The following is a 24,694-nucleotide window of genomic DNA, read 5'->3' as shown; positions in this document are numbered from 1 at the left end:
GGGACTGATTAATCATCCACACCTGCACCTCATATACACACACACATATAAACCACTCACACACACAGACTCTCTGCGAAGTCTTGATTTGCCCTGGCTGTCATTTCCGAGCGTTTACCCATGTTTGATTTTCTGTGCATCTGTTCTTGGACTGTTTCCCGTTACTCTGATTTTTATCTGCCTGCCCCGACTTGGATTGTTTCACCTGGACTCTGTTTGCTTGCCGCCTGCCCCGATCTCTCGCCTGGTGCACGACTCTGTCTCAGCCTTGTCTCTGCTGTTCTCCCTTGACCCTGTATTGTCTGACTATTCTAATAAAAGCTGCAAATGGATCCACACGCTTCTGACTTGTCACAACAATAAATGTACTTTGATGTAACAGCCATTACATATGTTATGCTAAAATTTTCCTTTGACAAGCCAAAAACTTGTTAAACTTTGTTAAAAGTTTTTAAAGTAATTGGGTGCCTTCCACTCCTCCCGTGTGTTTCCTCTTTTCACAGTCTGGCAGAAATTATGGGTGGTTTCAAAATATTTGGTCACATGACAATAAAAGTGTACAGCTGGCAAGATACAGGGGGTGGGTCAACTACCCACTGGCTCATCTTACACCACTCTCCTCTATGCCTTCTTAATAAAACAACTCTTGGTTTCAGTTGGTATATTTTATCAGTGTATAACTTATCTGCTATTTTTATTAATGTAACAAACTATGTCACTACACACACTGATTAGGTGTTTTGTAAAATGAGTGAAATATCCCTTAACTTAGTTGCCAGGTGACATAGTTGACAACTTCACCATCTTGACTCATAATTTCAATGGCAGGCCTTGTCTAGCTGACCAAATGTTATTTTCTTGATCAGGTTCAATTTCAATAGTTATTTGAAGAGAAACCATTAAAATACTGCAAACCACAACAATGTACCGAGCATAGTTGACAGGCAATTAATATAATCTATGATAATAGGTCACTAGAGATAAAATATAGAAAAAAATTAACCATACCAATTACCATAATGTGCTTAAAATGTCTGCCATATAAGAAAATGACATGACGTGATGCTGGTCACATGGTTTTGTAATAAATCATTTTTTTTAGTTTGCAGAGGGCTGTTTGGTAGTAACATGAAGTAACATGAGTAAAATTAAAAATGTTATTATTTGAAAGAAATAAGACATTGACTTCATTGACTTGATTTTCATTCATTATTTTGAACTCAAGACAGTTCAGAAAAAAAGCGGACATCGCATGAAGACAAACTGCAAAACTTGGTTATGTATATATACAGTGGGTACGGAAAGTATTCAGACCCCCTTCAATTTTTCACTCTTTGTTATATTGCAGCCATTTGCTAAAATCATTTAAGTTAATTTTTTTTCCTCATTAATGTACACACAGCACCCCATATTGACAGAAAAACACAGAATTGTTGACATTTTTGCAGATTTATTAAAAAAGAAAAACTGAAATATCACATGGTCCTAAGTATTCAGACCCTTTGTTGTGACACTCATATATTTAACTCAGGTGCTGTCCATTTCTTCTGATCATCCTTGAGATGGTTCTACACCTTCATTTGAGTCCAGCTGTGTTTGATTATACTGATTGGACTTGATTAGGAAAGCCACACACCTGTCTATATAAGACCTTACAGCTCACAGTGCATGTCAGAGCAAATGAGAATCATGAGGTCAAAGGAACTGCCTGAAGAGCATATATAAATATAAATAACTGTTTAAAAAAAGAATGAACATCAGTGGACATGAAATGTAACCTAAATTATAGAATTACCCACTTATTATAATCAATTATAACTACAGTTTCATAAATGAAGAGCAAAAAGGTCCGCAGAGGAGAACCACTGACCTATTGAATAAGATAGGTATGCTTTATTAGGTACTTATCAATACTGATTGACATGTGGTGTGCCTCTCACAAGCTTGTTTCTTAGGATATGATTCAAATATATGTGGACTAATTGTAATACTTTAAAAATAGATTGTAAAAACTGGAGCACTTGTCATAGGAAGTGTGAGGTTTGTTGTGAAAAAAAGAGGCTAAATATTGATGCTAAAAATGACTGCAGGTGGTTGAGCAGTGTAGTGTAAACTGCACATATAAAACTCACCTCCAATCCCTGGGCGAAAGTTTCGAGCATAACCTTTCATTAAATCATCCAGATTAGGCAACCAGGATATTTCAATGTCTGTGCCAACATAGTCACCAATATCACTCAGCATGGCCCTACAGGGACAAAACAAACAAATGTTCTTCACTTTCTCTTTCACAATTTTATCATAGATGCAGATGTGTGACGTGTAATTGCAGTTTGATAATCAAAACATTGAAATATATTATGGGGACATATTTGGTTGGAAGTGAACGTAAATACAGGACAGATGGATGGACTGAAAAGGTGTTAAGGAAAACAGGATAAAACACAGAAACCGAGCATCAAAAAGCAAAACAAAAACCCAAACCTTGCTGAGGGGCTTAATGGATGCTGGTTACACAATAAGAAACAAAATAAGCCAAAAACGATAGAAACAGAGCCCAAAATAGAACAAACAGACACAGACGTAGAATAAAATACAAATGGGGGCACTGAATCAGGAAGCTAAGGAGGTAATAAGAGCTATGCCAAACAGACATAAAGGACAAATCCACGTAACAAAACTGACAATGGGAATATACACCTTTTTTTTTCCTATTGAGTTTTAAAATATGGCTGAAACTTCTAGTTTGGAGAATTTCAAAACTGAAACAAATAATTTCAAATAATAAGGTTGCGCTGAAAATAATACTCATCTGTCAGTTTGACTGAATGATCTGCAAATTTTTACTTCATGCCCTATTTTAGCATAACACTTGCAATTTTAATAAGACATTGGTATCACAAGAATTTCTGTGGCAAGTGCTCTTTTTAGTCCAGTGTTCTCTGTTCCTCCTCACTATTTTCTTTTCTTTTTCTTTCTTTTTCTTCTGCTGTATCTATGAAAAAGAGAGCAGTACTGCGCAATTGTGGCCTGCGCTTTTGATTTAATAAACAATATATTCCATGAATAATTCAATGCACTAAGAATCCCTCCTTTGTCTTCCCAAATTCCCACATTTCTTTCCCAGTTTATTCATCTCTATTAGTGGTGTTTACTGGAAGAAACAGGGTATACAATATTTGTATCTGTCAAAATGATGGAAAGCTCTTTGAAATATCCATACATCATCCGTTAATGATGGACATTTTTTGATTAACGCAACAAACACATTGCATAACATATTACTACAGTAATATTTAACTTGTTATTTATGGCCTGCTGAAAGTAATTTTTTAATACAATTACATGTTTAAATTTCCTTTTAATGTTCATTGGTTTGAAGAGTGAAGAGAGTAATGCCACCTCATTGTATCAATTTTTTTTCCCAAATGCTTATTATTGCATTCGTAGAGCATGCAGACAGTTAAACAAGTTCATTCGCAGTTGCCATGGGCCGGTAGGAAAAAGGTGGCTAAAGGAACGAAATCAGGAAGGGAACAAGGGAGACAACAAGGGAGACAGGAAAAGAGCTGAGAAACAATGGAACTGACAGGGGAACACGTGGAAAAGATCTCTTCTTGGTTACTTGTGGCAATGATTCACTGGGTTAGGGTTAATTTTGTTTGCACTGTTATGCAACAAGCCCTGTGATTGACATAATCAATTAAATATTTAGAATTGGCTGTGGGGCAGCGTTTGCACTTGACTGGTTTGGGGATTCAGTGAAGACCAGACTGGTTTCATTCAAAATAGACAAATGGTTCACAATGATTGCAGATGATTCTATATACCGGTAATAAACTGCTCTAAATCAAGGTCTCAATCTGAAATACTGTCATTAGGTGCTGAAAAGGCATTATATGGGATTATCTCTTCTCCACATTTATTTCATAGATAAAGGTCTTTTATGCATCTCCAGTGGCCTCAAGACAAATACATGTAGGACTGATTACTTTAAGTTAACATGTCATAACTGTAGGGCTGCCTGCTACTGTATCTTCAATGCACTTTGCGTTAACAACTGAACCTCTGGCAATCGCTTTATAAACCTATGCTTCCTCAGCATGATTTAGTCGCAGGTCTTTACACTAGTTGGTCTTCACACAAGGAGGCCTGAACGCTTCCGCTGATGCTTCCCAGCGCACAGACATCAGATAAATACAAACCAGAAAGTGCAATCAAAAATACAAACGCAAACAAAAATATTACGTACAAATAGGCAGAAAATGAAATATTATAAATGTTTAATCCATCTAAGCCAGTTCCTATGATAATATCTGCTTTAAAATAATTTAGACAAATATCAGGATATAAGCTCAATATAGGGAAAAGTATACTGTCCAGTTAATGACCTAGCTGAAAAGCAATCTTCTGAAACCTTATCTTTTAAATTTAAAATACTTAGGAATCAATGTCACTAAGATATTTGTAGATCTGTTTAAGGAGAACTTTTCAAAACTACTCTGTACAACTACTTGAATTATTATGAACTGTTGGCTGTTGTTCTGCTCACATTTTATTGCAATTGAACCTTATTTACACATGCCGCAGCTCAACTGATCATGTGCTAGTTACTCCACTACACACCTCAAATCACTCACCCTCAGCATTTAAACAGGCTTGGATAACCCCACTACTATCCTCACTTTTAAGCCAGCACATTTAGAAAACTACAGACCAGTATCTCTTCTTCTGTTTAGTGCAAAAACACGTGAATAAGTTGTGTCCAACCAAGTTTTTGCATTTCTCACACAGAGCAACCTCTTGGACAGCAACCAGTCTGGCTTCAGAAGTGGACATTCTACTGAGACTGTCTTGCTCTCAGTTGTTGAAGCCCTAAGACTGGCAAGAGCGGCATCCAAATCTTCAATACTTGTCTTGCTGGATCTGTCCGCTGCTTTTGAAACAGTTAACCACCAGATCCCCCTGTCAACTCTTATTTCAAAAGGCATCTCAGGTACCACACTACAGTGGTTAAAGTTTTACCTCTCAGATAGGTCCTTCAAGCACAACATCTAGCTACTGGGGTGCCTCAGGGCTCAGTTCTTGGACCACTTATCTTCTCTATCAACATGGTATCGCTAGGTTCTGTCATTCAGAAACGTGGCTTTTCATTTCATTGCTATGCTGATGACACTCAAGTCTACCTCTCATTCCATCCTGTATATTTTCCATTTACTTCGTTTACCTCCCCCTTGGAGGAGTGGCAACTCTGGAGGTTGTGTTGTGGAGGGCTAACTACTGAGCTTTATAATTATAACGGGCAACTCTCAAGTCCCTCTGTTTAGTTTACCTCCCTCCGCAACTGTCGTTTCTGTGCTACTGAACGTTAGGAGCTGTGTGTGTATGTGTGTGCGGACACACTTCAATGTAAGCAGCACATTAATTTAGAACAGCCATTAAATCGACTCTATGAACTGAACTGGGCTGCATTTCCCAAAAGCATTGTAAGCCTAAGAAGTTCGTTAACACGATCGTATGACTGATCTTAATATTATGGTCTGTTTCCCAAAAGCATCGTAACTTAAGTAGCACTTGAAAATCATTGTAGATCTATGAGTGCTCTGGAGTAATCGTAAAGCCTTAAGTGCATCATAAAAAGACAGAGTTATGAGGTCACCTGCAGGACAATCGGCAGATTACACCTTTAACTTTATTCAAGTGCAAAGAGATTATAATATAAGGTTTTAATTGTACTTTATTGTACGCTTTATTACTCTTTTTTTATGCTTCAAAGACTGGGAAAAATAGGGATAAACTAAAAAAAAATCTGTCAATGTCTTGCTGATGTGCACGAAAACCTGCCATGTATTGGGCATTTCTTGGTTGGCCATCATGTGGTCCCATGCCATCTTCGTCCTCCTCCTCCTCCACCACCTCTTCATCTTCCTCCCTGTTCAGTAAGGGCACTCTAATCTGCACTGCAATGATGTGCAGCATTGCTGTTTTCTATTATTACTGCACAGCACTTTTGTGGAGCAAACAGTAGACCACAGCTGGACTGGTGAATAGCCAGAAAGTGCAGCTTCCACCTCCCTATTGTGCATTCCACAATACTACGTGCAACATGGTGTGCCTTGTTGAAATCTTTCTCCCGGTTATTCATAGGATTAGCCACACGGGTGAAGAGATATGCCCTCAGTGGGTAACCACTCTCCCCATGCAGCCTCCACTGTCCCTGTGAGTTTTGTGCCTCTTGACCCACAGATGAATTGCTGAACATGAAGGAGTTGTGTGTGCTTCTGGCCCACCTTGAAACAATGTCTGTGATCAAACCCTTATGGTCACAGATCACCTGGCAGTTGGCAGCTGCATAACCTTTGTGGCATATATATAGGGATATATAAGGATTATATATTATTATATATAAGGATTGGGATCAAGGTTCCATTGATCACTTTAATGACCTGTGGGATGTGAGGATGCGTTAAAAAATACTGTTGTATTTCTGTGATGTCCTGTCTTGATGCTGGAAATTTAATGTGTTCCGCAGCAAGTTGAAGTAATGCACTGGTGACCACTTGAACAGCTCTTGACACTGATGCCTTACTTAGTCCAAGCCCATCAACAAGTACCTGGAGAAAACTGTCCGTTGCATAAAATCTCAAGGCTGCTAGGAGGATGGACTTCAGGAGACAAGGCAAAATTTCTCCTGGTGGCATGCATCAGCTGAGGTCCAATGCTATTAAGCAGTTGGGCTATTTGTCCTCTTAGCAGACGATATCTCCCAATTATAGCCATGTCATCAAGGATATCCAAGGAACATAGAACACTGCTGGTAAACATGTCTGCAATAAACCTTTTTGTCTGTACCTGTAGAAATGTATTGGCTAGATGAAGTACATATATTTGTGCTATTGTCATCCTTAATGTATAGACTTTATATATTAAAGGGGTCATATGATGCGATTTGTCTCACGCTTGAGGTACTCGGCCAATCACAACGCACTGGATAGCTGGCCAATCACAGCACACCTCGCTTTTTCAGACCGATGAGCTTTGTAAAAATCGACGCGTTTCAGAAAGGTGGGGCATAGAGGAGAAACAATAATGTACAGTATGTGGAAAATAATGTGTTTTTTTAACCTTAAACCGCATAAACACATTTCATCACACCAAATACACAAAATAATGTTCTTTTTAGCAACATCATATGACCCCTTTAATAATATTGAAACTTACATGCTTATGTCTGAAAATAATCATCAATCATTAGCCATTCACTTCAGAAACACTTGGAAGAACAAATAAGATTTTTTTTAGAGTATTTCATAGGGCTATAGGCCTTGTGTGGTTCAACAAACACATGGACATCAAAAACATTGCAACAACATTTTATTAATTTGGGTTATTCAGATGCCCAGGACCTACAAAATACATTGTACAGTGGGCTGAGTCATAACTACATATAGAAAACATTTCACATTGCACAAGAAATTACAGAAACGTAATGAATCCCCATTTAACAATAATCACATTACCTGACGATTCTGGCAAGATAATTGGCACAGAAATGGAGGGACTTGCAAACTTGATCTCCTCTAGTGCAAATCTCCTCTCTTCCAGCTTGGCCTTCTTGAGCTCCATGAGCTGCTGTTGAAAATTGTTGTCCCTCTCGTTGGCTTCTTTAAGGCATTGTCTAATGTCTTTCAAGACATCTAGTTTCTCCCTCTCCAGCTGCACTAAGTCCTGACTACAAGTACAGACATTATCAAACTGCTGAGGTGTTGTGGCTGCAGTCTGGATAACTGAAGATGGAGGCTGTGGCCTGGGAGGGTGGTTTGGAGGACTAGGAGATGGTAGGTGCTGGGAGATGGCAGGCGAAACTGATAGTTCCTCTGAACAATGAAGGACCTGACTCAGGCTCAGGTTGAGTTACCCCTACTCCTCCATGGATGTCAATACCACCACTAATGCCATCTGAAGCACTTGTGCCAAGTATTGACAAGGCCTTTTCTTCCTCTGCTGTGAGAAGGGGGAACTCATTGGTCCCACCACCTGTTTTTATAATTGCAGTCCTCTGCAGTGCCCTCTTCCTCTTTGGCAGGCTTGCAAAATCCAGCCACTTCTTGCGGATGTCCTTGCCTGATCTTTTAACACCCCTGGTTGCTGTTAATTTGGTAGCAATGTCCTCACAGATGTTTTGTTTTTCCTTATTTGTATGGTGTCCTTTAAATCTGGTGAAAATAACATCTTTGTTTTGCTCTACCTCCTCTAGAAGGACATTAATTTCAACTTTTTGAAAGGTATCTTTTCTTGTTTTTTTTATTGTTCAGCCATTTTGTCAGTGCCTCAGCCTGTAGGTAGGTGCTTTATATACAGTAGACTTGTCGTGATTGCTAATCCACATCAGATGATGATTATTGGGTTAAAACATTCAGGATACGATTCCATATAAATTTATATTTCAGCACTTCGCACATCTCGCGCATTCATGTTACTGTAAGTGCATTTTTGGGAAACACAAGTGGAAATGCGGTGTTATCGGGAAACCCGGCCCTGGGTGTGTCAGATAAGAGAATGTAAACAAAATAAATATTAAGAGATGCTGTCTTAACCTGGACTATGTTTTATACCCTTGAGATGATATGACATTATTAAATTACCTGGAATGAGTTTATGAGATTGTTATTGTGCAAAACATTAAAAATAGTAAGTAATTTGTTCAAATATCTTTAAAATAGCTATTACAATTATTTTGTCATTGTGTAAATTATTATTTTTAAATTATTTTTTCTTGGATGAAACAATAATAAATACAGAACCCGGTACAAATGAGAAACCACCTCTGAGCAAACTTATAGAGGAAAAAATGTCATTAATATCTGTAAAATAAGTAAATTAGGCAATTTTGGTAATGGGCTGCAAAAATGATTACACCCTTGATTAAATTCAACAAACGTGTAATATTCTTGTTCTGCCTTCCTGGCAGTGAGTGTACAAATTCATGACAAATTGTCACATCTGTACTGTTTAATTCCTGGAGGATGACCTCCTAAAATGCCCTGATCTGGAGTGTTTCTCAACTTGTTTCTGCAAAGGCGCATTGAATTCAAGTGGCATTCACAGGTATCAAAGCCCCTTCATTCTCTCTCTTTAGAAAAAAATGTGTGTCATGTTCAAGAGAAGCACCAAATTAAACCTTGTGAGATGCTTCAGTACAGCTGGCTTGACTACAGAGAGAGGTGCTACTTCTCTCGCTGTCTTTTCAAATCCCATTCACTGTGATGTTCCCATGCTGTTTAATGTGCCTAATAGCCAAATAAATTAAGATTATATATCAATTAAACTGATAATTTTCAAATGCCAAACCCTTGTACAAGGCAGAAGTCTGGTCCAGTTCCACTTACAATCCTCTCTGTCTGTATATGAATGGCTGTCATATTATTTTCTCCTCAGAATTAAGTGTATGCAAATATTACTCAGGGAACACTTGAACACTACAATAATAGAGAATGTACCTTATAAAAAAAATAATAAAATAAAAATTTTGATTGCACTTAAATTGAGGAAGTATTAAAAATGTATTCAAATGTTCCAACATTTTAAAGGAATAGTTTACTCAAAAATTGAGGGTGAGTAAATGATGAAACGTTTCATTTATGGGTGAACTATCCCTTTAGGTGTAAAGTTCCTTTTAGGAGCCAAATCACACAGCCAACAGGGTGAGCATTTTTAAATGTTTTGATGAACATACAGCATGTAGTACCAGGTTGGGTGTGAAATGTAGGTTTCTGAAAGTCCAAAGGAGACCTACTGATGTAATGCATACATCATAACACTGCTCCTGCAATGTTGCGAGAAACCAAAAACTAATTTCTAATAAAAAAAAATAAAAATAAAAATAACAACAAAAAACAACATGTGGGATGGTCCTAAAATAGGTGTTAAATAATACATTACATAACATTACACATGTGTCTTATTTTTTTCTTTTGATTTTGAAATTTGACCTACAATAGTGATGATTCTGTGAGATTCATCCCAAAAAAGAACAACATACAAGCTCGTAAGTGTACTGTAAACAAGGGGCAAAAGACCCTAATGTGTTGACGCACATTCACATGAGAAATGAACAACAAGCAAAGGGAGAGACGTGTGCATATGGGTCAAGGACAAGACATCCCATTTTAGAGTCCGCATCAAATACATTTTACAAAATTTATTTTATATACATAGAGAATGCATGTAAAGTGTCTACTTCAATATTTCCAATAATGTTTGTAAAAATAAAATATCATATGTCATTCAGCATAACAGATATTTATGTAAAAATGAAACAACACTTATTCTGACCTGTTCTTATTGTAATATAGTCTATAAAAGAAAAAGTAATCATAATTTTTTTTATATTTTCAATTACTGAAAACTTCTTGCTGGCAAATGGGTAGTGGTTTGAAGGATAGTGACACAGATTGGTAAAGACTGAAAATTAAAATTTGGGTGGGGGCTGCAGTGTTATCCTGAAATAGAGTCTTTTAATGTCATCTAATTTTTTTTCTAAATAAGCCTGAAACAATTTTTTGGTGTAAAACTACTGTTATGCTGAATGACATTTTAGTGGTTATCTTCTGTAAATCATGGTAAAAATGTATAATAGCCTTTTTAAAGAAAAAATAAATAAATTAAAATAACAGGACACATTCTAATGTACGGGGAAAATAAATATGTATTGAACTTTTATTGTTTTGATGCTTGAAAACCCCTTTTGACCCATATATGGTTGAATATGCGTATTTTAAACTGTAAGGTCGAGAGCTCCACGGAAACGTAGAAATGTTTATGACAGCATATTATTTATATCTAATCTAACTCCATACCACCAGCGAAACACAACCACAACGATGTATCATATTTTTAAAGCAAAAGACACGAACATGAAAATCTGACCCATATCCAAGCAACAACGAGAATATGAGATACAAGCACTGTATGTTGAATGTATGTATGACGGCACTCGCACTCTGACGGCAGGCACTGCACGGATTTAATAACCTATCTAGATAATTATAGTATATTCATGATATCCGTGAGATTGAACAGTTTTGGCTAAATTTATCTTCTGATCTACATGTTTAACATTAAATTTGACGTTGGATGCAGAAGCGTAAAATGTATCAATTCTAAGCCTCACTGGAAATATCAGCTTAATCCATCACTGAAAAGAGAGAGTGATGATGGATGTTCACAGATCAGCTGAAATACTCAAATGCATTTATTTACTGCTTAAAGCCTGTTTGATAAAGATTCTCATAAATTGGCAATATGTTGACAATCAATTAAACTGCTGTGTACTCGGATATGTTTCGAGTAGGCTACACAGCAGTTTAATTGATTGTGTGAGGATAAGAAGAACACTGCTGCAGACATAGGCTGTGTGTGTGTTCTTCTTATCCTCACACTGCGTTAAGGACGCACGCATTCTCACCTGCTCATTCTGTTCCCCCCGATGAGCACAAACCAGAAGATCGTCACGGCAAAACTCACTGCATCCATTTTGCGCAAAATTGATTCGGACTGAAAGGAGACAGACAGATTAATATATCCTAATTTCCTCAGCCTCTTAGGAGAATCGCAGGAAAATTATATAATGATCCATATTTTAGCCAGTGCCTTATCCAGACTGCAGAGAAAACGGCACACATAACTCGCGTTCTCTCATAGACAGTTCTCCCTCTCTCTAGTCTAAAGCCTTGAACAATCGCGAGGTCCGTTTCTCGAACGAATCGTTCTTCTGAGTCGGTTCTTTTGAACGTTTAAGCGTTCTTGAATTACTTCACTAGCTGCGAGTTAAGTATTGAATGTAGCCTACTTGGCTAATAAATTACTCCTTAAATTACTTGCTTTTGTTTTTGTCAAATGTAGTGGGCTTATGCATACAGGAATTTTGCATATTATGCTAAGAATATTGTATTTTGCATAAATGAATAATAGTGCAATATTTTATTTGGACCATGGCATTAAAGGGGTCATATGATGCGATTTCAAGTTTTCCTTTCTCTTTGGAGTGTTGTGCGAGAGAGAGAGAGAGAGCGCGAGAGAGAAAGAGAGAGAGTGCGAGAGAGAGTGAGCGAGAGAGAGAGCATGCGAGAGAGAGAGAGCGAGAGAGAGCGAGAGAGAGCGCGAGAGAGCGAGAGAGAGCATGCGAGAGAAAGAGAGAGAGAGCGAGAGAGCGCGAGAGAGAGAGCATGCGAGAGAGAGAAAGAGAGAGAGCGCGAGAGCGCGAGAGAGAGCATGCGAGAGAGAGAAAGAGAGAGAGAGCGAGAGAGAGAAAGAGAGAGACGGGGCATAGAGGACCTACAATAATGTACAGTATTTGAAAAATAATGTGTTTTTTGTAACATTAAAGAATGTCAACATATTCTGTTACACCAAATACACAAAATAATGATCTTTAAAAAAGCATCATATGACCCCTTTAAAGTGATGTAGGCTATCTATAGGCCTATAGAAAAACAAGAACATTTACCAGGAAACCAAAATTGACAATTCTTATTTTTATGAAATATTTTGCGCCCTCTAATCTTTTATAGCCTATAAAAAAATTTATAAAATAAAATAACTCTTCTATTTCCTTGCAAGGAGGACATCTCTTTCTGATGACATTTGCACTGGTCCGAATCCAAACAAAATGAAGACAAAACCAAGTCCCGCACTACATTTTTTCTCGTTTTGACATGATCAAACTGGAAAACAGACGTTTATTCCAAATACAACTAAGACAACACGTCACACTAAGCTATTTAAAATAATGAAAAACATAATATACACGACACTATTTGAAAAAGACTCATTTTAATGTACCTGCAAAAGAATGGACATAAAATGCAACGCCAGTTCCCAAACTGGGAACAGTTTTTTGACCGTTGACTTGAAAGAACCGGTACAGCAAAACTTAACCGTTCGAACGAACCGATTAATTTGAATGAATCAGATTTACCAACCTCTCCTTTCACATCAGACTAAGTCCTCCGCTTGTGGAGGATGCATCATGCAACCACTCTGCACGATAACACGATGTACTTATATAACATCAACCCTGCTTTATAGTCATCTTTAGCCCATGTCAATGAATACTTCAAAGCCAGTGTATTCATTTCTCACACAGCAGTTTTAGGGTTATCTCTACAGCCACAGCACATTTAATGCGTCCTGGTTCGCGATGCTGTTAGTCATGCATTTATGAAGAGGTAGAAGGTATCAAACCCATATTCTACCCACGTTAATAGGCTATGCTAGTCATTATTCATTAGTTTACAAGTGCACTACTCTTAGACTATACTATTATTTTCTATCCTGTTTGATGTGTATTGTTGTCTGATATACTGTACTGAACCTTGAACTTGGGGCTGAAAAGATGTAATGGTGCATTCAGTGACAGTGACTGCATAAGCTACTGTTCTAGTAAATGACTTTCATGACTGACCTAGCAGAATATGTCACTGCACAATAAGAAACGCTAAATTTAAGAACAGTACAAAATATATATACAGTCAGCTGTATCAACAAAACAGGCCAAGTGTTTACGCTGTTGTTCTGAGAGTTTGTGTCTCAAGACATCAGAGTCTTCCACTGAACTCCCCAATCTAGGAGCGATTTCGCAGGCTTAAAATGGGCCGATAAGAGGAGCTCAAAAGAGAGAGAGAGAGAGAGAGAGAGAGAGAGAGAGAGAGAGAGAGAGAGAGAGAGAGAGAGACGGCATGACATGTCAACAAGTCAACAGAGACATGGATTGACATGGGTTGGTGAATGAATGGTCTATGTTTTTTTTTCTTTTTCTCCACAGTACAGAATACAGGACAGGAATGCTGAGCTTTATGATTACCCATTCTTCATAACTAAATATACACAGTCAAAAGTTTTTGAACGGTAACAGTTTTTAAATTTTTTTTAAAGAATTATCTTCGTCTCACCAAGCCTGCATTTATTTGATCCAAAATACAGCAAAAGCAGTAATATTGTAAAATATTTTTACTAGGCCTATTTAAAATAACGGATTTGAATATATTTCAAAATGTAGTAATTTATTTCTGTGATCAAAGCTAAATTTTCAGCATCATTACGACAGTCTTCAGTGTTACATGATCCTTCAGAAATATGCTGAATTGCTGTTCAAGAAACATTATCATCAACATCATCAATATTTAAAACAGTTGAGTACATTTCAGGATTCTTTGATGAATAGAAAGATCCAAAGTTATATATTAAAAAATATTATAAAAAGCTTTTGTAACACACTATACCATTCAAATGCTTGGAGTCAGTATAATTTTTTTTATTATTATTTTTGGGAAAGAGATTATAGAAATGAATGATTTTATGCAGGAGCTAAACCATTGAGGGCCTTATAGGTAAGTAATAATATTTTGTAACTGATACGGAACTTAATAGGTTCATATAGGCTCAATATTATTCATCAAAGAAACCTGAAAAAATTCTACTCGGCTGTTTTCAGCATAATAATAATACATGTTTTTTGAGCAGCAAATCAGAATATTACAGTGACTCCTGAAGGATCGTGTGACTGGAGTAACGATTCTAAAATTTAAGCTTTGAAATCACAGGAATAAATTACATTTTAAAATATAAAAAAACAGTTATTTTAAATAGTAAAAATATTTCAAAATTTTACAGTTTTTGCTGTACTTTGGATCAAATAAATGCAGGCTTGGTGAGCAGAAGAGACTACAAATGCCACAAAATCGGACACTGGGCCAGAGTATGCCACAATAACAGGTCAGTGAGAGAAGTCACAGAATGTTTTGACCAACCTTCATACTTTCTGGGTTCAGTTTACAATGTAAATGAACTAGAAGAGCAGTGGATGGTGCAGCTCCTGATTGGGACGACCCCTGTAAAATTCTAAATAGATATGGGGGCTGATGTAAACGTTGTGGCAGAAGAGACTTTCAGCAAACTAGTCCCAGCAAAGGCACTAGAGCCAGCCAATGTTACACTGGACAGCCCTGGGGGAAAGATAGCCTGCCTGGGTCAGTTCCGAGCCACTGCAGTGTACAAAGGACAGTCATGCCCATTTTCTGCCTATGTGGTCCGTGGATACAATGTCAATAACCTGCTGAGTCGGACTCTATCGGCTGACATGAACCTTGTAAGGAGAGTGGAGGAGGTGAACAGAATGGCCTCCCAACACTATGAGGCGTTTGGTGAGCACGGCACACTCAAAACCGACCCTGTCAAAATTCAGTTGAAAGACTCAGCGCTGCCATGTGCAGTACACACTGCGGGGCGTGTTCCAATACCAATGCTGCAAAAGGTGAAAGAGGAGTTGCAGAGGATAGAGGAAAATGGCATCATAGAGCGGGTGACACAACCAATGGAATGGTGTGCGCCAATGGTTCTCGTTCTGAAGAAAAACGGCAAAGCACGCATTTGCGTGGATCTCAAAAGACTAAATGAAGCAGTAAAACGAGAACATTTCGTGCTACCTACAGCAGATGAGATTTTTGCTAAACTGAGCGGTGCATAAGTTTTCTCCTTAGAGTAAACTCTAAGAGTAAACTCAGAGTAAACACGCAGCCAGCGGATTCTGGCAGATCCCTCTCCATCCAGATAGCTGCAGACTTACCACCTTTATCACGCCATTTGGGAGATATTGTTTCAGGAGGCTTCCCTTCGGGATCTCAAGCGCTCCAGAGATCTTCCAGAGGAAAATGCAGGAGACACTTCAAGGGCTGGAGGGGGTAGAGGTCTTCATGTACGACATACTGGTCTACGGGTCCTCCCTGGAACAACACGACTCTCGTTTGGAACAAGTGCTGCAGAGTCTACAGGGTTAAAATTGAATCCTGAGAAATTTACGTACAGACAAAGCCAACTTCGGTTCCTGGATCACCTTATTAACGAGACAGGGGTGTGGCCAGATCCAGAAAAGGTGGATGCCATCAGACAGCTGCCACCACCCAAAAATGTGCAGGAACTAAAAAGGGTGCTTGGCATGGTGAATTACTTGGGGAGGTTTAATTCCCAACCTCTCAACAGTCAGCCAGCTGCTGTACGAACTACTCAGACAGAAAAGTTTGTGGATGTAGACACACACGCAGCAGACAACATTTGAAAACATCAAAGAGCTGCTCATGAAGGCACCAGTTCTTGCATATTATGATATCACTAAGACCACTGCCGTCTTGGCTGATGTGAGCAGCTACGGGGTGCTCTTGCAGCTACACAAAGAAGGATGGAAGTCGGTAGCATGCTGCTCCAGATGTCTCACTGATGCAGAAACCTGATATGCACAGATCGATAAGGAATGTCTGGCCGGCGTGTGGGCATGTGAGAGGTTTGAAAAATGTCTCAAAATGTCCCACTAGCTTAAACTGAGTTTAAGCTAGTGACAGATCATAAGCCACTGGTTCCTCTCATCAACAACAGGAGTCTTGACAACGTTCCAGTACGGTGCCAGAGACTTTTGATGCGTTTAATGCAGTTTAAGCCCATAGCAGAGTACTGTATATGCCAGGCAAGACTCTTGTCATTGCAGATACACTGTCCAGGAGCCCGCAAACTGCTATTACTAAAGAAACAGAAACGCATGCTGATGTGGAGTGCTATGTGGATGCAGTAACACAAGGTATACCTGCGACGTCCCATAAAATCGACTGTATCAGAAATGCTACTACAAAGGATGGTGCGTTGCAAGCCGTAATCAAGCTGATCAGAGCTGGATGGCCACAACACAGGAGCCAAGTTCCGGTAGCAGCCAGAGAGTACACGGTTGCAAAAGCGGAGCTCTCTGAGCATGAGGGTTTAGTGATCAAGGGAAGGAGAATCGTTGTGCCAAGGGCGATGAGAAAGGACATTCTGGAAAAGATTCACGAAGGTCACCAGGGCCTTACAAAGTCTAGAGAGAGAGCACAGGAGTCTGTGGTGGCCAGGAATTTCAGCGGACATAAAGAACACAGTGCTGTCATGTCAGATATGCCGTGAGTTCAGAAATACACAGCAGAAAGAGCCCCTGATCTCCAGACCACTCCCAGATAGACCCTGGAAAAGGATTGCGGCTGATCTTTGTGAACATCATGGACAGAATTGTCTAATCGTGTCTGATTACTATTCCAGATTTCTGGAGATACTGCACTTACCTTCCACAACGACATCTCATATCACACAAAAGTTGAAGGCTGTCTTTGCCAGATTCGGGATTCCGAATGAGGTAGTGAGTGACTACGGTCCTCAGTTCTCCAGTGCTGAGTTTCAGGAACTAGCCAAGCGACTGGATTTCGTACACATTGCATCAAGTCCTCACCATCCTCAGGGTAATGGTCACATTGAAAGGGCTGTGCAGATTGCAAAAAGAATCCTGAAGCAGACAGATCCTCTGGTAGCTCTCATGTGCTACTGATCGACCCCCTGTGCCACTACAGGAGTTAGTGCGGCAGAGCTTCTTATGGGAAGGAAAATCAGAACAACACTTTCAACTCTAGATAAAGAATCTTCAACTTAGGTGGCCAAACAGGAAGTCTGTCAAGCTGAAAGACAAAATAGAGAAAGACAGACAAGCTTTCTACTACAATCGTTGTAATTGAGCTAAAAATCTGTCAACACTGAGACCAGGTGACACTGTTCTTACCAAGCTGGACCATAAGAAGGTCTGGGCTTCACCGGCAGTAATCAGGCAAGAAAGTGCAACACCTCGTTCCTTTGTCATCGAGACGGGACAAGGAGCAGTACTGAGACGTGACCGACGTCATCTTCAAGCAGTGCCAACACCAACACAGACAACCAAACAGACTGTACACACAGATTCACCACAAACAAAAGGGACTGTTGACATTCAGCCAACACATACTGATACAACAGAGACTGTACCAACCCAAACATGCAGGGAAACATTTCTTAATCCTAAACCTGTACTGATACTTACTAGGTCTGGAAGGGTCAGTAAACCTGTTGTCAGGCTTGACCTGTAAAGAATCAGGAAGCTATATGCTCAGTAACTAGTTATGCTGATTTTTATAATTTTATACAATTTTATAAAATGTAACTGTTTGTTCCGTTCATTCCCAGGTAGCCAAAACAGTTTGGCCCAATAATGGCCCAGATCCGGCAGGCTGGATTAAATAACTCGGCCCAGCTGCGGTTACCAGACTCGGCATGGACATGGCATGAATGACAACCCAGAATCGGCCCAAATACACTGACCCGAGTCCAGCTGCCAAAACTGCCGGCATTGGGCCACAATCACGCCAACAAAAACTGTAACACTTAGCCGGTACTGGCCTGAGTCTGGGTACTTAAACTAAATCGACACCACCGGCATTGGGCCACAATCACTCCAACCAAAATGGTACACTTAGCCAGCACTGGTCCGACACGCCCGAGTCTGGGTACTGAAACTGAGCCGACACTGGGTCACAATCATGCCGACACCTAGCCAGTACTAGTCTTGTTCGCTAAATTAAAAAAATATATAAATATACTTACACTTACTTATACAGAATTACAAGTTCTAAAATATGTGTATTAAAGACTCCTTCCAGTTTTTATATAAAACCAGAGCTTTGAATAATTTGTTTTTCCACAAAATTACATTGTTTCCTTAAAATGGCATCTACTTCCAACTAAAATATATATATATATATAACAGTGCCCTTGTTAAGCCTACATGTACTTAACGTCAGGTTTTGTCATTAGATGTCAAAGCTAGTGCGCATGCCTTGAAACTCGTATAGCAAAAATAATGTCAAGTTCCCTTAACCACTTTAAGCTTGTTTCATTGTATGAATTCAATCATTAATTTCCAAATGTAGTTAAAGAAAAAAGAGAATGTTGGATTAAATGAAAAAAATATTAATAGGAATAAAAATAATAAAAAAAATACACTAAGAAATAACGTAACATGGGCAGGTAAAGGGGGGGGGGGGGGGGGGGGAGATGGAGATGGAAGAAATAAAACAGCGTGGATTATTTAATCGTGTTCGCGATCTGGCTATTTAAATATCCAAAACAAAAATGAATGAACATGTAAGGCAAGCGGTAATCTACCATAGCCAACAAGTTCTTGACTTTTATTTTTGAATCGGACAGCACAACACAAGGCGCGCTGTGTGTTTACTTGCAGCCAGCCACTACATTTCCCAAGGTACAGTGCGGATCTGTTGCCATAGAAACACAACAACAAAAGGACACGCAGCGACTTCAGACGCTAGAAAGTTGACAAGAAAAACTAATAATGTAAGAAAGTTCTGCCATAGGAATATATATATATATTTAGGTTATGGATATCATGCGCGTATACGCTTCCTTTTGACCATAATTTATTTCAAGTCAGAAATAAGTAGACAGACAAATAATAATAGCTTACAAAGAAACACGGCTTCACGTTGAAGTTGTAGTATCAAATATGTGGCTAATCCTCTTGATGTAGCATAAATTAATATTATTTATCTGTATCCAGCGATTGATCATTATCGAGTATTGATTATTCTGTAATTCCCGCAGTTGTTGACTTGGAGACGAGAATATGTCGAACATTGCAGATCTCTCAACACCTGCATCTGAGCAAGAGCCACACAAAATTGGCGCACAGGAGCACACAGACGGTAAGGCTATTTTTAAAGACCACTACAAGCTGTTGTTAGTAGTATTACTTTAGTATCATGACTCAGTTATGAAATATTACATGTATTTTATAATTTTTTTTATTATGTTATGTTTAATTTAGAGATTGGCACGTGGGATGACATCTTCAGGTTTGAGGATGACTTCCCTGATTGGTCCACAGTATTTGACAGCTGGTAGGTGTTAAAATGCATGCTTTTTTATGGAATATTTTGACTGAAGCTTAGACTAGTGAGTGAGATTGTTTTGTTCATGAATGAGGAGACAGGAATATATGAATGGATAAATTAATAATAAAACTCATTTAGATTTTTTCAAACCAGCATATTTGTATTCAGCTGGGTTTATAATAATAATAAAAAGTAACTAGTGCTGAGTAAATATTGGACTAAATGCATGTTTGGGTTTATCTTGAGGGAAGGCGAAGCATTAATATAGTTCTATCACTTTGCATCACTCAATGTGTAGATACAGCTATGTTTGCTTTTGTGCTGCAGCATCTTGAAATGAAGCTGGTGTTATGGAGCAAACAACAGTGCATGACACCCTGTTTGGGTCAGGTCATGTCAAATACCATTGTACATGTACAATGTACATTTACATTTAGTCATTTAGCAAATGCTTATATCCCAAATAACTTACAAATGAGGACAATAGAAGCAATCAAAACTAACAAAAGAGCAATAATATTAAAAAAAAAAGTCTTGCTCAAGGCTACATATATTTCATCCAAAATAAAGTAGAACAGTAATACTGTGAAATATTATTACCATGTTATTTATTTGACTATATTTTAAAATGTAATTTATTCCTGTGATGGCAAAGCAGAACCTTCAGCAGCCTTTTTCCAGCCTTCAGTGTCACATGATCCTTCAGAAATCCTTCCTATATTCTAAAATATGAAGCAGCACAACCCTTTTCAACTGATAATGAAAAGAAAAGTTACTTGGGCACCAAATTAGAATATAGGAAGTATTGCAATTTTCTTCTAAAATGAGCGTTTTTATCAGGCTCCTATGTGTAGGTTCAGTAATTTCACTTTAATGTCAGTGAATAGGTTATTTTCATTGCCATGTAAGTGAAATAACTGAACATAAAAATAGGAGCCTGATAAAAATACTAATTTTAGAAGAAAATTTCAAACAGCACTTAGAGGCTTTTGCATCAGAACTCTTCATTTATATAAACATTTACAATACTATTAATTCTGATCTATTTAATGTAACCTTAATGGATTTGTTTTGAACTTTTGAACAATGGTGCAAATCTGTATTACTGGCTCTTGTCTACCTTAAGGGAAGTGAGTGATTGTGAAGATGGAAGTGACAAAGGTGGGGAAAAGCAAAACACTGACAAGATACGCATGTTCAAGCTACAAAAAATTCTGGATCAACTGGACATCTTTTACCAACAGAAGAAACAGGATGTGCTACAGGCCAGGTCTGCATTCACATGTGATGTTATAATGTGGCCCTTCCTGTAACAGGATGTTTTTTTTTTGACTCTGCCTCCCATACCGTATTTTCAAAAGTACAGCATGGTGAGCACATGCCATAGAAAAGCTGTTAAGTAGGTGGACTGAGCTTGAGAAAAACAAGAGAGAGAGAAAAAGGCTTATTAAGATTTCTGCAGTGTGTGGATTCTTTAAGCCCAGTTTCATGAGAAGTCTTGAGACACCATACGAGATAGTTAAATCGCAAGAGTTTGTGTGAGTTGGGTTGTACAAAAACAAACCAAGTCTTAAATGAACCAGTCTAACCTTTAAAGTCTAAAACTTAATCATGATACTATACTATACTATACTATACTATACTATACTATACTATACTTATACTACATACATTTTTTTGATCAAGTAGTATGATGCCATATAATGTTGCCCTCATGAGAGTCTGTTGATTTGCTTGAATGAGGATGTCCCTTCAGAGATATGCCTAGAAGGGATCTTGATAGCGTAATAATTTATCTCACGATTCTCTAATGGGAAATTTCTTGTTTCCAAATACAATTTTTAATGACTTGTTAAATGGAGATAGTATTTGTTTTTAGCTGCTGAATAACACGTCATTAAAAAAAAAACATAACAAAATGTATCTGGAAAACTGAGTTTGTACAAAATGTATCCTCTTCCAGGGATGAACTAAAAGCATTTCAACTTCATGTGACTAACCTGGAGGAATTGAGAGGCAAGATTGAGGTGGACATGGAAAGAGAGAGACAATCTGAGAACAGGTAAAAAAAAAAAAAAAGTGAATCCCACAGGTAATTTTGAGAACAAAGGTCACTATAGAAGATAAATTGCTGAATGTCTCTAATTCTGCATTATTCTGTGCAGCGTGGCACTGTTTCGGCTCCGTGCTCAGCACAAGCGTATGTGCGCTGAGCTGCAGGCGGAAGAAGATCTGGGTGCTCATTTAGCCATGATCTTGAAAGAGCATGAGTGAGTTTTATATCTACAGTAATGCTATACATACTACTTTGTGGATCTTGATTACTTGCTTTTTTTTTTGTCTTGATATAGGCCTATTTGTTTTTATCATGATTTTATTTATTTATTTTCTTTTTTTCGGTCACACTTTATTTCAAGGTCCAATTCTCGCTATTAACAAACCATTAACTACGACTTTTGCCTCAATAAACTCTTCATTTGCTGCTTATTAATAGTTAGTAATGTAGTTGTTGAGTTTAAGTATTGGCTAGGATTAGGGATGTAGAATATGGTCATGCAGAATTATGTGCTTTATAAATACTAATAAACAGCCAATATGTTAATAATAGGCATGCTAATATGCAACTAGTTAATACAGAGAATTGGTCCCTATAATAAAGTGTTACCATCTTTTCTCTAATGATCAGATTCTCAGGCTGTAACTTCTGGAAGTGTAGTAGTTTTTTAGGTTTTTAGCAAACAATGGAAGAAATTTTACTTTTCATTTTGTAATTTCTCAATTGATAAAAAGAAAAATTGACATCAAAACAGACAGTCTATACACCAAACACTCAAAAGTTCTCTTCAAGAATGAACAAAGTGGTAGTTTGAAGTTCGGTGTTTGAAAAAGCATACCAAACAGAAAGAGAAAGCATGATTTTACATTATTATAGCACTCTATATAAAGCCTATAGACTTAATTCAAGCCACAGAAAGACAAGCGTTTTGCTGAAAGATGCACAACAGAAAATCTGGGTGAAGTTATTATATATTAACAACAATTTAGGGTCAGATGCTGTGGTGCTCACCTAGTGTGCGACCCCCTTTACAGTGGCATATGTGACTTGAAGCATCTAATGGACCCGATAGCCTTGTGGGCAGTGCTCACATATGCCAAGTCAAGTCAAGTCACCTTTATTTATATAGCGCTTTTAACAATACAGATGTCAAAGCAACTTTACAGTATTACATAGGAAAATAGTGTCAATAATGCAAAAGGACAATAGTAAACATTCAATTTTCATTTAAAGGCAGTTCATCATTGAATTCAGTGATGTCATCATCCAGCTCAGTTCAGTTTAAATAGTATCTGTGCAATCAAGTCAACAATATCGCTGGAAAATAAGTGTATGTAGCATAGTTGTGCTTCATGTGACCTAGGTTTGAGTCCAGGCTCATTTTCCTTTACTTTCTCTGTAATGTCCAGTCCCAGTAAAGGCAAAAATGGCAAAAAACAAAAGAGAGAAAGAAGTACCTGGCTGGCTGAGATGACTACAATATTGCTCAGACAGTGTCCTGAATGGACGGTACAAACTCACAGGATTCACTATGCACTCTCTTCCACTGCAGCATCAATAGCTGATGCAATGGGAACATTAACATAGGGCCATACCACAAAGACTGTATGTTCATCATCCCGTGAATTAGGGATGCACCAAAATGAACATTCTTCACCGAAGCCGAACAAAATGAAACACTGGGCCGAAAGCTGAAGGCTAAATACCGAACACGGTTTTTCGTGTTTTTTTCCCCCATGTATTTTGCCAATTCTTTTCACCATTGCATAAATTAAATAGCAAAACGAAAAAATAAATTACAAAACAACAATTTAAAAATATTGACTTAACACTGAACATTTTTTAACATTCTAGCAGACATACCAACAAAGCACAATTGAACTTAATATTAATAAGTTGGTAAAATAATATTTTTTTGACATTTTTGAGACCCCCTTCTTAAATCAGGCATGTACTGTACAAATAAATGCAGCCTTGCTGAGCAGAAGAGACTTCTTTTACTTTTACTTTTACTTTTAGTCATTTAGCAGACGCTTTTATCCAAAGCGACTTACAAATAAGAAAAAGTAATTAAAACTAAAAGCTAAAACTCTACCATAAGGGGAAATGAACTTTTCCATGACATTCTAATTTATTGAGATGCACCTGTATATAAATACATTCAATATATATATATATTACTTCATTTCCATTTTGTATGTTGAAGTACTGAAATAAGTCAAATTAAATAAAACTAAAACTTAATAAAAAACCTATATAGACATAATAAAAAAACTAAACTAATAAAATGACAACATTACTACAACTGTAACTAAAACTAAAATAGATAACTAATACAAATCAAACTACATTAGTTTATCAGTAATCCTAAAAAAAAGGATTATGAAATCATTTGAAATGTTTCTTTTAAAACATTTCAAAATATTATTGATCCTAATTTGAACACTATGTGTGAATGTTAAAATAAATGTATTAATAGATCTGTTGTAATTATTATTATCATTATTATTGTCTTACTTTGTTTTATTAGCAGACGCTTTTATCCAAATCGACTTACAAATAAGAAAAAGTAATTAAAACTAAAAGCTAAAACTCTAAAAACACTATATATATATACACATTTAAGAAAAGAAAATAAAAAAAAGCTAAAAACAATTCAAAATATTAAAAGAACAAAAGGTATGAGTATAATAATGATTCTAACATAACACTAAGCCAAACACCAAAAAACAACTACATATGTGTATGTACAACCACATACACATACATATACATGTACATATACAGTGGGTACGGAAAGTATTCAGACCCCCTTCAATTTTTCACTCTTTGTTATATTGCAGCCATTTGC

At 37.6% G+C, this 24,694-nt stretch overlaps 2 protein-coding genes across 2 annotated transcripts in view; one reads left to right on the top strand and one right to left on the bottom strand.

Annotated features, from left to right (window-relative positions):
* The window catches only part of LOC107690714 (gamma-aminobutyric acid receptor subunit delta-like), a 28,559-nt gene extending 16,852 nt beyond the window's left edge, over positions 1-11,707 (bottom strand). The window contains exons 1-2 of the mRNA XM_016489120.1: positions 11,468-11,707; positions 2,133-2,248 (exon numbers count right to left, since the gene is read on the bottom strand). Coding sequence (XP_016344606.1) covers positions 2,133-2,248; positions 11,468-11,535 — 184 coding nt within the window. The 5' untranslated portion in view covers positions 11,536-11,707. The remainder of the gene's footprint in view (positions 1-2,132; positions 2,249-11,467) is intronic.
* Positions 11,708-19,174: 7,467 nt separating this feature from the next.
* Positions 19,175-24,694, top strand: part of cfap74 (cilia and flagella associated protein 74) — a 51,545-nt gene continuing 46,025 nt past the window's right edge. The window contains exons 1-6 of the mRNA XM_016489125.1: positions 19,175-19,230; positions 19,498-19,598; positions 19,721-19,793; positions 20,914-21,057; positions 21,751-21,849; positions 21,953-22,057. Of these exons, the coding sequence (XP_016344611.1) occupies positions 19,520-19,598; positions 19,721-19,793; positions 20,914-21,057; positions 21,751-21,849; positions 21,953-22,057 (500 nt within the window). The 5' untranslated portion in view covers positions 19,175-19,230; positions 19,498-19,519. The remainder of the gene's footprint in view (positions 19,231-19,497; positions 19,599-19,720; positions 19,794-20,913; positions 21,058-21,750; positions 21,850-21,952; positions 22,058-24,694) is intronic.

The sequence above is a fragment of the Sinocyclocheilus anshuiensis genome, unplaced genomic scaffold (genome assembly GCF_001515605.1).
Source record: "Sinocyclocheilus anshuiensis isolate Anshui unplaced genomic scaffold, SAMN03320099.WGS_v1.1 scaffold2751, whole genome shotgun sequence".
NCBI lineage: Eukaryota > Metazoa > Chordata > Actinopteri > Cypriniformes > Cyprinidae > Sinocyclocheilus > Sinocyclocheilus anshuiensis.
This window is presented reverse-complemented; position numbering and strand designations above follow the sequence as displayed.